Consider the following 14,688-nt stretch of genomic DNA (forward strand, 5'->3'; position numbering starts at 1 on the left):
TGCTCACTGTTGTGTACACAAATATGTCTGAAACTCAATGCCAGATGTTGTCTCAAAGTTTGTTGATGAAATGAAGAACAAAAAAAAGTGCTACTTTTTTGACCCCTCCTCCACACATAAAGTGTGTGTTTGCCTGTGTATGGATGTGCAATAATATAATATTAATTGAAGCACCCCTCTCCAACACAACAGACACAACATGGTCATGCTCAAGATTTTTAAATAAGTTTGTATATTTTTGTGTCAATATTTCCTCTACCATTAGTTCCACTACAGAAATATCCACGTTTCTAAAAACATTTCTAACTTGCGCACAGCTTCGGTTGAATGAGCGTGAACATATTCTGCGTGAAGCAATTCAACCAATAGAATGAGTTCGCTTTGCGTCGTGATTGTTATCGTTTTCGTTATTGCTGCAGTGTGACTCGGCCTTAAGATTAAAGATTGAAAATTGAAGACAAACCACTGAATCAAACACACTCAAAACATCATCGATCCATCAAGCAATGTTACAATCAATAAAAACAGAAAGAGTTTAATTGCTTTTCAACTACAAATAAACCATAACAGTTTTCATTTTGTATGTAAGTTTTTTTGAATTTATTATAAATAAAAATTTTAAAACATCTTGAAAATAAATACCACAAAATTTGGTCTCAAATGGCCTGAGAATATCCAAAGTATATTAAAACTTAAAAGAAGGCTGGAAAAGGTGAAAAACAAAAAGAGAAAAAGAATTTCACACCTATAGGCATTTTGGGTATAAGCCGCTTGCGGCCACTACGGTCTCTAAAGGTTAAAGCATTATAAGCACTTTGAGACGCATGTAGATAAAGTGCTCTATTGTAACAACTTATTTTATTCGGAAATAAGATGAAAACAGCAAACATCCTGAACATGGAATGTGGTATTTCTAAAAAGAAGATGAAATATTGAAACCAACTTTCAAACCAACTGAAAATTTGAATACGTTTTGTGTATCTTTTGTTTTTGAAAAAATATAAAAAAATCAACTAATAACACATTTTAACAAATGTGTACTTCAGACTTAAAGACACTGGACACTTTTTTTAATTAGCAAAGACCAGTCATCTCCATTGGTGTGTCTCAACATATGCACAAAATAACAAACCTGTGTAAATTTGAACTCAATTGGTCGTCGAAGTTGCGAGATAATAATGGAAGAAAAAACACCCTCGTCGTACGAAGTTGTGTGCTTTCAGATGCTTGATTTCAGGACCTCAAAATCTAATTCATCTGAAAGCACACCCATTTGTGTGACAAGGGTGTTTTTTTCTTTCAGTAGTATCTCGCAACTTCGACGACCAATTGAGCTTAAATTTTCACAGGTTTGTTATTTAATGTATATGCTGAGATACACCAAGTGAGAAGACTGGTCTTTTTTGACAATTACCAAAAGTGTCCAGTGTATTTAACATAAGTGCATATAAAAGGCAAAGCAATATTATTTAAATTTATATTTCAAATGCAAACCGAACAAGCACCTATTTCAAATTTGGTTTCAACAAATGAGGATACCACATGCCATATATAATTTTTTGTTTAAGTACATCATCCTAACGTTATTGCCACTGCACTGGACTGTCTAAACAATCAAGTATTTTCCCCAGTAAAGCAACATCTTCAACCAATGGCCCTTTTCGAAAACCTTTGCTTGGGCTCCAGGTTCAGGCTAGCTAGGCCTTGTGGTTGTTTTGACATTTGCTTGTGCTTTGCGTATGTGCTCAGGTCTTTAGACGAGAGAACAGAGCCTGTAGTCAAATCCCAAGCCAAAGCCGTGGATTCGAAAAGGGCCTATGTTGATTGCATGGGGTAACATCAGGTAAGGTCAAGTCAGGTCATATTGAACTCAGCCTTGTAGAGGTCATCCACACAATGACCCATGACCTCACTGACTTCACCGGAAACGTCTTTTATGATCTCGGACACAATTTCATCGGCAACTCTGTCAGGAAGAAGAAGGATAAGAAAAATGATTTGATACTTTGCTGTCTATAAAAGGCAAAAATAATACGAGACAAACGGCGATGGTGACTCTGATTATTTGTTGTCTTTGTGGAAGCATCTGAATTAACGGCTACTGCTACGGCTATGGTTAGATTTCCTCATCACTGTGCGTTGAAGTATAGGACATCCCTAGTAACACACATAGCAACAGTCCAAGCCGTAGCCGTAGCTGTAGTTGCAGCCGCCAATTCGGACACGGCCTGTTTCTTGGTTCTATTCCGATATGTGATCACTCGTTTTGTTCGGGGTTTCTGTTTTGCACCAAGTTGTATTCTGAAGTTGTGCAATAAAAAAGTAAAAAAATAATAAATTATCAGTGTCACTGGGTCTCTTGTTTTGTAATAATAATAATAAGTAATTAACCATTCTTGCATAGCACGTAACACAGAGTAAATAGTATGTCCCTAAGTGATCTAGAGAAAAACACAACAGAATACAAATACAAGATGTACTGGGTAACAAACAAAGATTTTACTCACTCTTCGACTAACTTCCATGGGTCAAAGGTACCATACGACCAGTGCGACGTGCTTTTCAGATGATGCTCAAAGCGCCCTCTACTGTCCTTGATGCGATTCATCATATCGCTCGGAATGAAGAGAGGAAACCGTGGCCTGTCCAGCATAGCAGGTCTGGTGCCCCTCTCGTGTCTGGTCGGTACGGAGTGGTGACCAGTGTACTGTGGTTCAGCTGCAGGTTGTGGTCGGGTACCAAGCAGACTCTGTAGGATCTTGGAATGGTTAGAAGGGTCCAAGTGTTTTATTTCAGAATTTGTTTTACTGTCATCACCCTGGGGTGGATGCTGAGCATCCATATCGGAGTCGTCTTCGCTTCTTGAGGTATAGTCCAAGAAGGTTTCTCTTTGTGTTGGGCGTCGGACAACTTCTTGAGGCTCGTTTGAGGAGACACTGGCAGCGGAATGATGAGAACCCGTGGGTATGTGAGAGTTTGTGAACTGCATGGAGGTGTGGGAGGTAGGGACAGCATCTGGAAAGCTGAATAAATAATTAAAAAATAAAAATGTATGTAGGGACGGCATCTGGGAAACTGAATAAGTAACTAAAAATAATCAAAATGTTGAGTTATCAACCACCGGTTCTGCTCAGAACCAACACCACACAAAAGAGACTTACACATGGCCCTACTGCAAACCTCACCCGATTATACACCATGCACAAATTAAAATCCTATTAAAGTTATGTCAAGTTACCATGTATACAACAATACCATGCAAAACAGAAATATAAGAACACAAGAGATACACACATAATCGAGTTACAATTTTTCAAATTACAATTTTGTTCAAATTTTAAAGTCAACACACTGTCATTCATAATGTATTTTGCACCTTTCAAGGAAGTCCCCATCTAGTGGAGTACCCAGCATCCATCTGGCCTCCTTCTGTTGGATGGAGTCTCCCTGAAGCTCCCCCTGGTCGATGTATTCTACCCGCTTCCATCTTCTCCTGATTTCATCTTCTACAAGCTGCCATTAAAAACAACAGGTGAACAAAAAAATGGATGTGTGAGGACATAAATGTGAAGAGGTTTTTTATATTTTTTATATTCTTTATATTCAGGAATGATATTTGGTCTTTGGAAAAAAGTAGGAAAAGTGTATATAATACACGGGCTGACCTACAAGTAAATATTATGGTAAAGACGATGTGACCTCTGACGTCACTCGAAAACCATAACATGATTCGCGCACATACCGCCGGGCAAAACCTTTGTGTTTTGGCAGCCAGCTAGAAAGTGTATGAAATCTTACCATGACTACGAATCTTATCGCCCGGCGAAACATGACGTATACAATGTTTTGTCAACAGAGGGCGGTTTGAATGTAAACATAGGTCACATCATCTATAGGATTGAATAGAATTTGTTCAGGTTATTCAACCACAGTATTACAGATTTTTTCCCAAGGGCAAAAAAAAAATCTGAAATTAGTAAGTTGGAGGAATATCATGTCTGTATATTTTATGAGAGATCGCCTTACATCACAAGACCATGGGATAGACAGCCACTTCAATGTGTGAGGGCTACACGTTAAGTGCCTCGCTCAAGGACATACATGTCATCACTGTGTACTGAACCCATACTCTGCTGCTGACAACAACATAGCTTGGGATCTGTGAACTAAACTGATCAGCCTTGACACGCAATGTGATGTATGTCAAAAACCTGTGGTGTTACAAATCACAGGCATGATCAAAAAAAGAATAAAGAATTATTTTGGTGGTACTTCAGAAGGAATTATCATGCAGGAAATTTGGTACATGGTGGTATCAAGTTTGTAACATGAAGCTTTCAGATTGATAATGGTCAGTCAATTACTTATTAAAGTCTGCGTACCTCCATGTTGTCCAGAGAGTGTAGTATTCCTTCCACAGTCGGAGCATCTTGGAGTTGCCGAGCCTGCCGCTCCAGACACTCATTGCTATCGATACGATGGAACTCCAGGGCTGTGTCTGCTAAGATGTCTTCAAGTAGGAGGTCGCTAAGAAGGTCTGCGTTGTCGCTTGTCTAAAAAATCAAGATAAATCTATGTGAATCAACCTATTTGAGTTTAATTTGTACATTCGGGAGATGGATTTCTATCCCAAAAGCAAACAATAACTGTGTGTGATCTGGTGCAAGAACAGTTTGCGTTTTCACTCCAAGATTTGTTCTTCATTTAATGTTCGGGCAAGTTAAATCAGTATAATTTTAAAATTTACACCAAATGAATAAAAGTTAATGAATTTGTGACATGTTTGGAGTGAATGAATGAAGTTGACGTGGCCCATGAGCGCTGTTTCTTAAACTTGTGGGTTTACGACACTGTTTGAAGAAGATGGAAAGGTGAACCAGAGCAAGTTTTGCAAAGCTTGGATATCACAGTTGACATTTAACAAATAATGAGCAGCTTAATGATAAATGGGTAGTTTTGTTCAAATAATTACTTGATTTTGAATTATTTATTTGAACAGTCAATCAACTAGACGTTTTGAGTGAAAAACAGACCATGAGCGCGTGATTAAAATCGCAACCAAACAAAAGGTCAGCACACAAACTTGTTCACAGTTGCTCAACTTACAGCTTGCATAGCCCGTTGTGATAGTTGATGATGTAATGACTGCCTTGTTGAATACTGCTGAAGCTGCTGCTCCTTGGTCACAGCCTGGTAACAAGCACAGAATGGATGAGGGAGTTAAGTTAAACTAATTAATTTAGTTTTTTTGTTGTTTGTGAAGCCAGAGACTCTCAGAAAAGCGAACTTAATCGCCTCCGTTTAACCATTAAGGTAATTTGGAAACAAATTTCAATAGGGGTTTTACGACTACGTTGTTTAAAGGGTCTATGTAACTTTTGTAGGACAAAAAACACAATGTCCACAGATTTACACAAAACTTACACAGTTTGAAGATAATGATAGTAGAAAGCTTCCCTGAATAAGCTTCCCTGAAAAATAATTTTTGTCTCATGAGACGAAAATTATTTTAATCATTTACAAACGTAAAAATCCTTTCTTTTGAGGATTACTATCAGAAGTAAATAACGCTACAAAATAATAATACCTCTGCCTTATCAATAATGGGTTGGAGGCGTTCATGGATGGCTTTCTCAGCCTCTTGGAGCCATTGATGAGGCACTGGTGGGTAGCCATCGGAAGAACGTCCAATGTCCAACTGCTTCCTCTGAAGAGAAAGAAAGTAACACATTAACATTGTTCAATTGCTTCTGTTTCACTTTGAATCTCGAATAAGGCACGGTAATGGTAGTGTTGGTTTACTCTCTTTGAATCAAGATAAAGCACATCACTAGCAGTTTCAGCTTCGTAGTGGTGGTAGTGATGGCTGATTTAGTACGAGGAACGAAGAAGGTACAAAGTGCCTTGTAAGAAGGTATGAAGTATCTTGTAAGAAGGTATGACGTGTTTTGTAAGAAGGGACGAAGTGCATTGTAAGAAGGTATGAAGTGTCTTGTCAGAAGGTACGAAGTGTTTTGTAAGAAGGTATGAAGTGTCTTGTAATTTAAGAAGGTACAAAGTGCCTTGTAAGAAGGTATGAAGTGTCTTGTAAGAAGGTATGAAGTGTCTCGTAAGAAGGTACGAAGTGTCTTGTAAGAAGGTACAAAGCGTCTTGTAAGAAAGTATGAAGTGTCTTGTTAGAAGGTACGAAGTGTCTTGTAAGAAGGTACGAAGTGTCCATGGTACGTAGTGTCCAAAGTCACTTCCTACCTTGCAAAATCTACAAAGTGTTTAAATTCGAAGTGGTAAAGGTACAAAGTGACACCTGACACCTTTTTAAGTAATAACAATCTTAAATGGATACCTGTTCAGCAGCTTCTCTATCCAGCCACGCCTGTCTGGCCGTCTCCCTCTGCATGAGTTCAGAACCAAATCCCCTGGATCTTCCTGCATCCGTCTTGTCTGGATCGTCTTCTTCCAAGTTGAAGATGACCTTCCTCCGCCTTGCGGAACGCTCTCTGTCTGATGTGAAAAAAAGAGAGAAAAAAAAAGAGACATGTTTAGATTTCAAAGCGTTCAGAGAGTTTAATGATGAGGTGAGGTCTGCGGTAGCACCATGTGTAAATCTCTTTGGGTTAGTGTTGGTTCAAAATAAAATATGTGGATGTATTTTCAATTAACAGCTCAACTTTAAGCCCCTTAATCTCAGTTTCATTCTCTCACGTCTCTTGGTGTTTCTACTTTCACAACTTTTGGACCAAAGGTGGTATCAACATGAGGTTTTTAATAGTATTAAAGCATAGATAATGTTTTTTTCTCATGTATAAAAAACTGACAAACATCATGGGTCTACCAATGACTCATTTTGCTTGAATCAAGCATAAAGAGTCGTTCATCGACCCATGTCATTTTTGATCGCATCACATATGTGTTAGGTTGACCACACTAGGAATACGATACCTTTGATCAACCCTTCATCATCAGAAGACACAACAGTGGCAGGAGGTCTCGGCGATGCCTTGTGGAAGCTCCTCGGTGACCCTGGTGGGGTCCAGACAGGCTTAGCCCTAGTCTCATCCGTGGGCTTGTCGGACCCTTGGTCCTGGCCGACGGCGCTGCTGATGATGACTGGCTCTCGATGTTTAAGTTTAGAGGCGACTGTCTCCTGGGTGAAGTGGGCGTCACGTGACGTGGCTCTGACTCGCTGTAGTCTCTCTCTGTCAGCCTGCCAAAAATAATAATTATAATAATAAAAACCAGTTTTTTATATAGCGCTTTTCACACCCGAAGGGCGTCTCAAGGCGCTTCCAACATTATTACCCCTGGTCACTGGGCCTTAAATCATTCCTTAAGTCATCTCAGCTCCCTGGGGAGTATACAGCCTGTGCAATAAATATGCGCTACTTGGCTAAATCAATCACAAGAACCATCTCTGCCCTCACAGGTACCCATTTACCCTGGGTTGGAGAGAAGCATGTAGTTTTGCTGAACAGAATCACAAGTGCTTGAGTTCGGTGCTCTTATACGGTCGGCCACGACTCCCTACTCATTTAACTTCAAAAGTTCAATAAATACTTCACTCGACATCATGAGGGCTTCGGGCATTAACTGAAATGTGCTTTTTGTGTGCTAATTCAACCCTTTCCATACCGTGGACAATGTAAGTCAACTGTACTCATACCCTCTCTTCCTTACCACAGGAGACTTTACACAAACAGCACTTAAACCCTCTTTCATTACACAGGCGACTTTAGATCACACACACACAAAAAAACACTCCAAGCCTGAGCACAAATAACAAGTTTGATATGTAGCTGTAGTTTTGTCTATGGCCCTTTTCGAAACCACGGCTTCTGCGTTGGATTTGGCTCGAGAGGACGAAGATTGAAGCCGAATCCAACGCCGAAGCTGTGGTTTCGAAAAGGGCCTATGTTCACCCTACACACCCAGGTATACAGTGGTTGCAAAGAGAAATATTGGATCTTTCCAATGATGGTAAAATGATGGTTGCAATAAGGTTGCTATCACTGTACTTAGGGAACTATTTGCTGGAAAGAGCAAATAGTCTGGAGACCTTTCGGTATATATTTGATTCAGCATGTATTATTAACACTGCACTCAAGGGACTCGACAAAGCTGGTATCACAACGATGAAGTACAAGGATTGCATACAGACCTTTAATTTGGCAGGCAGAATGAGGCTTCTGGTTGCGGGTGGTGGCCCCTTAGCAGGCAGTTTCCTGCGAGGTTTAGAGGTAGCTTGAGTGGTGTTGGGCAGCACCCTTGATGAGGGTTGGGAGGGGCGGGACCCTTGGCTGGGTTGCCCTGCCCTAAGGAGGGCCTCTAATCCTGCTCGCAGTGCGGCATTCCTCTCTGGGCTACCAGGTGTTGCTGTGAACATTAAACAAAAAATGGGGGTTTGCGCCATAAAGCTTTAATAAAAATTTGTTTACATAAAACAAATTCCCAAAACAATGGTAATTTGTTTATCACAATTTTCAGAATGATTTTTTCACAGAACTTGGGAAAAGTCTGAGTATCCAGTGCTTACACACAACATTAAGAAGTTGGGATTTTTATCCAGAAAAGGATTTTTGGAAGAAGAAAAAAAAGGAAAACATTGATGTTCCGTTGCGACCGGATGTAAAAAAGTCATATGATTTTTGCGATTTGATACCCAATGCCGTAAATTAAAGGGTTTTGGCCAAGACGTGAATCCTACTAACTGTGAAAGAAGACGTATGTAATATTATTTACCAGTAGTAGTTTCAGCTTCATTAACGCAATTTGTTTTAGTAAAAAAAAAGTGAAATTCACAGAGCAATGTTTCAGAAGAATCGTGTAAATCTGTTGTACATGCTAAAATCATTTTTGTCTCACTGATACAAAAATTATTTTTGAGAATCTGTTTTACTCATTTCTCAAAAACTACAGCATCTCAGCAAGTAATATTTTAAAGGAAGCTTTCTACCGTTATTATCTTTAAACCGTGTGAGTTAATGTTAATCTGTGGAAGTTTACGTTTTGTGTCCTACAAAAAGGTACCCAAACCCAAATGATGGGAGTCTCCAATTATTCATCATTTAAGCCTCACCTCTACCGATTCCAATGGTTTGTCTCAACCTCTCTACTGTTTTTAGACTGGGCGTGGTATGGAGTGTGGCACGGGGTGTGTCACTGTGTAGATCCCTCACAGGTGTCTCTCGGACTCTGCCTTGATAAGGGTAGGGATGACTTGGATCTTCATAAAAAACAACAACAAGTTGAACAATTTGAATTAATGGCTTAACTAGAGCTGATCAAAGTAAGGGTTAAAGTAAATGGCTTGATTCGCATCTCTCAGATTACTTTCTAGATATTTCTTTCAAGATCTCACTTTTCAATGGAGTCTCTTTACTCATACCTGATTCCTTTGGAACCCTGACAGCTTGAGCTCTTTGCCTGGGCTTACTGTGAGGCCCGGCGTCACCCTCAAAGGCTAGTCGTCTCCTTGGTACAGGAGAAGGTTCGCGTGTTTGCTTAGACTTCGGCCTTGGTGACGTGCTGATCTGCTTAGCCAAGGCATCTTGGAAATCCTGCACAAAAAAAAGAACCAGTGGCAGCGGTGAACTCAAATATCATTCTCTTGTCGGCTTTGCCTCATGAAATAGAATAATCCCAGATTTCACCGATTGAGTATATTATATGACCATCATCATCAATCGGCAAAGACCTGCGTCCGTGTCCGCATCATCCTCAGATTGTAATGGGGGGCGCACACCATCACCTGTTCTCTTTCAATCACTGCTCTATGACAGTACCCTCAAATGCATCCAATATTTGTATAAAAGTTTTGTTGTCTCTAACAATGACAGAGGGTTAACGCCAATGCATAAGTTCTATGAAGGAGTCATTCTAAAACGCTGTGTCTTAAACGGCTCATAGCTCTGGCTGGATTAACAAAAGCGTCAGAGCATACAACATACTAGCAACGGTCGTAGCCATAGGCCTATCCGCCAATTCTAACCTGGGCCTGTTCCAAAATATTGAGAACCCCTTCAGGAACGCCTGTCTCTTCCACGTCAAGCTGTGAACAGCACAGCGAGAGCTGACGGATGAGGAGGGCCAACTCTTGGTAATGGGGAGGCAGACCGCTACTGGTGTCAATCTCAGCAGGGAGATGGTGGAGGAAGGATTGCAGGGCCCGGACCGCTCCACGGTGGGCAGCTGCCAGACGGTTCAGTGCTCGGCTCTGTAACGTTGTGAGTGTCAAATGAAAATAGATCTTGTGAACCCCATCGTATAAATCTCAAATTTAACAGGAGAATGCACCGACTTTCAACTCCCTTTGCATTTTGGCTGGGAACTTTCCTATCCGCACAAATATTACAGTAATTAGTACAAATTTAGACTTTGACAAAGACTCTGCTATGGCAGAATTGTCAGGCAATTAAATAGTTTGTTTTTGCATAATTCTGATAAGATTAGTAAGTTAAGCCTTCAAGAAATGTGTGGTCCATTTGATTTGAGCAAACTGTTGAGAATTCTAAGATTTCTATAGATTTAGATAAATGCAAGTGATATTTCCCGTGGGTTGACGCCAACTTTAGCGTTCAAGATTCTTTCAAGCTTTGTTCCTTCCTTTTCTTACTGTACCTTTTTTGTGTGACGGACTTTCCCGGGTCCAAGTTTATCCAGTTCCTCTTGAATTTCTCTCACCTATTTAAGAAAAAACAAAGAGAGTGAGAGAGAGAGAGACAGAGAAAAGAAAACATTCAGTAAAATGACAATAAAACAAAAAGATAAATGGCTTGAAGCCGTTGGTCCCATGTGTTGTGTAATGCACGAAAAGGAACCCAGTGCACTTATCAAAAAGGGAAGGGGTTTCGCACCGGTGTTCCTGGTCTGATTGGCTGCGTAGTGCGCCACAGCACCTTGCAAACCATTACATGGTACTGTGTACAGAAATTGGTCTCATATTTTACTCCAAGCTCCACAATACCTTACAAGAAAATACTGAATGTTGAAGCGCCTTGAGCGTCACTGAGTAACGGATATGAGCGCTGTATAAGAAGCCACCATTAACCAGTTACCTGTTGCTGAAGCGAGTAGAGGAGTCTTGCTGAACGGCTGGCTTGCTCAGCGACCCTGGCTGCTCTCCTTGGATCATCCTCTGTATCTTCTTCATCCTTCTTGTTGACAGCCTTTTGCTGTGATGCTGAGAAATATTCAAGGGGAAAAAAAGACAATTTGCAATAAATATGTTTCAGAACATGAAGTAGAGCCATGTTTAGTTTATTAATTAATTTAGTTTAGTATGGTTGTTTGTAGCCCCATAAGTTATCTGGATCTGGATAAATATTCTCAATGCTCTGATTAGAGCCAAACGAAAAGAGTTTGATGATAAAGAAACTTTGAAAAAAAAAACAGGTGTAAGCAGGCGATAAACAGTATATATTATATCAGTACCTAGAAAAAATTGCAAATAAAAACATTTTAGGGGCTATTCAATTTCCCCCTATTATTATTTGCTTACATGTTCCTTGTTCCACACATTGGACTCAAGCTCCATTTTTATTTATTTATTCATTTATTTATTTATTTATGTATGTATTTTTTTGTTTTATTTATTTATTTATTTATTTGTTATTTCCAGGCAAACAGTACATTCACAGAACAAGCAATAAAAATATGACTACACAGAGAACAAGCCTGCGGATAACCAAAAAACGAAAATAATCGCTATCTAAAGGCGATCCAGACAATAAAAACAACAAAGGCACAAAAGGGCACAAGGACAAAAACATTAAAAAAAATTGAAAATAGCACATCAAGTACCATATCAAATATAAATATATAAAATCTGTAGAAAATTCATTAAAAGTGCCTGGCAGCAAATTTGGTATAAAAAGTGGATTAACCAGAAAAGACCACACATCCTCGCTCCTTTCAAAAAGGTAGGATGCCAAACATTTTCTTCCTTTAACCTCAATACTTTTTGTCCTACAAAGACAAAGAACAATGCAGTTATTTGAGTATTGCACAAAACTAATGAAACCAGGAACCATAAAAAGAGGAAGTACATTTATTTAAGCATTCATTTATAGCATTTTTGTTCAGGTGTTTCATTATTTTTGAAAAAAGATGTGAAAAACACATTCTGTCAAACTACACTTCCAAATGGTTTCTTTAGTCAGTTCAGATCTACCTTTGATAGAAAGTTCCTCCACTTTCTTAATATAGGTTCTCAGCTCCAAACGCAGTCTCCTGATTTCCGTGGCTTGTTGGCTGTTAAGGCTCGGTGCAACATCTTTCCCTGGAGAAGACTCCTCTCTGATTTGCCTTCCTCTTCTATCATCATCGTGTTGATCCATCTTCGCTTTCAAAACAAGTCCATAGGTATTCGCCGAGTGTGACGAGCCATCCCTTCCGTGTTTCTTCTTAGTTTTTTTCGTCGGGGTCTGCGTTTCGACAGTCCGCCGATATTCATTTGGATTTCTGTATCGTTCTTGAACTCTCACATTTGTATTCTTTAGCTGTCGACGACTCTTTCCAGACGGGCTTCGCTTGGTTTTAGTCTTTCTCCCCTGGTTGGTTTGTTGTGGGGATTCATTTATAATCGGAGCTTGTTTCTTGCTGAGCATGTGCTTTAGGTCATGCTGTGCTAATCGAATGGCCATCGACAGCCTATCCTCAGAGATGGAAGAAAATTTTACGGAAGGCTCAATCCGTTCTTCAGTGCCACTTTTCTTGGCTCCCCCGCCTCCTAGTTTCTCGATGACGAGGGGTCCGGGGTTGTGGTAGCGGGCTGCTAGGTTGCCTGCCATGCTTGGCATGTCAAGATTAAACTGCAGCTGGTTCTGGTGGTGAAGCATGGTGGAAGTTTGAAATGGTTGTGAAAAAAAGGTACTTTTTTCCAACGTCCTATTTCCAATGACGTGACAGATCTGTCTTCAGATTATTCTTTGTAAGCCTTATTCATCTTACAGTTACTGATGACATCCATCCTGTTGTTTCCATTATCATTATGTCATCTTGAAGTTGTAGACCCTGTTAACTTAAAAAACAAAAAAAGACAACATAAATTATTATAGATAAACATTATGCAACGAGTGACTTTTTAATTAAATGTGAGTAAATAAAGTTAGCTGTTGCAAACTGTATTTCTACATGATTAGAAGAGGACCTGTTAAAATCTGAAGTACATACATACAATGTAGACATGGTAGAATCTAGTCCTAGTTGCAATGAATACCGATAACTCACCCTCCTCCCGACGGCAAAGAGGGTTACGTTATCGCAACTATTCTAGACAGTCCTGTATGAAAGGTTTGTTCCGCTATCGTCTGAAGGGACGATAGCAAAACGGACCTAGGTCATAGTTCAAGGAGTAAGTACAATGAATATACCTGTAACTTCTAGTGTTAAGTATCTACACGGCTGAAGTGTAAGTAAGTAATTTAAGTAAAGTAGAACAGTTTCTCAACTCAGAATTTGAATTTTTTGTCGAATCCCTCTCTCATGTCTCTCTCTTTCTAAAAAACCAATACTTCAATTTCAAAGGAAATGTTTCTCAAAATGTTATACATTACATTACATGGGACGTTGGTAAAACGCGGAACAATTGCGGAACGACGGAACGGCGGAACGATGTCACACATTAAATTGCACGTAGGCCTACTGCACTGATGACTGACAAAAAGGGATAACTTTCCGTATGGCGCCACCACTTTTTTACTCATTTTTACAAAAAGGGATATCTCATTGAGGTAAATTAGATACTATATTATTTCATATTGAATGAACAAGTGGTGGCGCCATACGGAAACTTTTCCCGTTCTATCAACGATCCTTGAAGAACCTGACCTTTCAAGATAAATTTTATGTTTCGTTATACATTACATTTACAAAAAGCTGTAGTACGTAGTAGTGCTTCTTACCAATATGACCAGTTATAGTCAGATAGTTATACAACAACTATTCTAATTTTGTAGATTTTGTTACGGCTGCATAACCAAGCAAATGTTTACAACACAACACGATGAGATGTACGATTACATTACATTTACAAACACTAAAGTAAAACAGACAATTCAAAAAGTGTAAAAACAAAATGAAAACATATTGAAGTTTTATTTATTGGTCATGATGAGTTTGCCTTTGAAGTGGTACCGGCATTCTAATTAATATATTTTTCATGAATAGTCGTGGTTTATACTTACCTCCCATGTTGGTAATTAATCACGACTAAATGAGCAAATTCAGGCTACTTTTTATTGAATTTAATTTGCGCGGCACTCTCTCCACACGGAACATAAATCGGTGAGCAGCATCTTCGCTCTCAAATATTCTTTGTTATTTGCTCGAACTCCGTATGTTATTTGCTAGGAGACTCTTGTGCCGATTGTGAGTCATGAGAACAAGTTCGAGAAACTGAAAGTTCCCTGACTTCCCAATTATCAAGCTGGCCATAACTCAACGAGTAATTTTTAATTGTGCGGTAGATTTCAAAACAGGGCACCGACTGATAAACATTAGCTTAAATCACAACCTGTAGGGTATAACTTATACAGCATCATCAAAAAGTAGGCGTGGCTCATATTTCACATTGCAGTGAGTTTGAACGTGCCACTGACTTAACAATCATGAATATTCAACAAAAATTCACTCGTTTTCATGCAAATTTTGCCCTGCTGTTTACGTTTTAATAAATCATACCGCAGATGATTA

The 14,688-nt window shown here is 39.4% G+C and overlaps 1 protein-coding gene across 2 annotated transcripts; it reads right to left on the reverse strand.

The window, feature by feature from the left end:
- Positions 1-1,366: 1,366 nt before the first annotated feature.
- On the reverse strand, positions 1,367-14,279 carry LOC117289922 (protein moonraker-like). 2 transcript variants are annotated; one of them, XM_033771120.1, is made up of 16 exons: positions 14,181-14,279; positions 12,167-13,015; positions 11,052-11,176; positions 10,615-10,677; positions 9,986-10,210; positions 9,383-9,554; positions 9,074-9,220; positions 8,156-8,370; positions 6,940-7,204; positions 6,344-6,501; positions 5,588-5,707; positions 5,107-5,190; positions 4,383-4,553; positions 3,377-3,513; positions 2,508-3,023; positions 1,367-1,966 (listed from the first exon to the last, which is right to left on the reverse strand). In XM_033771120.1, exons 2-16 carry the CDS (start codon positions 12,831-12,833, stop codon positions 1,855-1,857), a joined length of 3,177 nt encoding a protein of 1,058 aa, XP_033627011.1. In that variant the 5' UTR covers positions 12,834-13,015; positions 14,181-14,279; the 3' UTR covers positions 1,367-1,854. The 2 variants fall into 2 exon arrangements, with proteins under 2 accessions (XP_033627011.1, XP_033627012.1); XM_033771121.1 differs by lacking the exon at positions 9,986-10,210.
- Between the last annotated feature and the right edge of the window lie 409 nt (positions 14,280-14,688).

This window comes from Asterias rubens, chromosome 5, assembly GCF_902459465.1.
Source record: "Asterias rubens chromosome 5, eAstRub1.3, whole genome shotgun sequence".
Lineage (NCBI taxonomy): Eukaryota > Metazoa > Echinodermata > Asteroidea > Forcipulatida > Asteriidae > Asterias > Asterias rubens.

Excerpts from the sequence above, each read along its gene's own strand:
- LOC117289922 (XM_033771120.1), bottom strand. The coding sequence starts at position 12,833 with ATGCTTCACCACCAGAACCAGCTGCAGTTTAATCTTGACATGCCAAGC. Across the intron at positions 9,555-9,985 it reads ATATTTTGGAACAGGCCCAG|GATTTCCAAGATGCCTTGGC; the intron begins GTTAGAATTGGC and ends TTTTTTGTGCAG. Across the intron at positions 1,967-2,507 it reads CCATGGAAGTTAGTCGAAGA|AGTTGCCGATGAAATTGTGT; the intron begins GTGAGTAAAATC and ends TCTTCCTGACAG.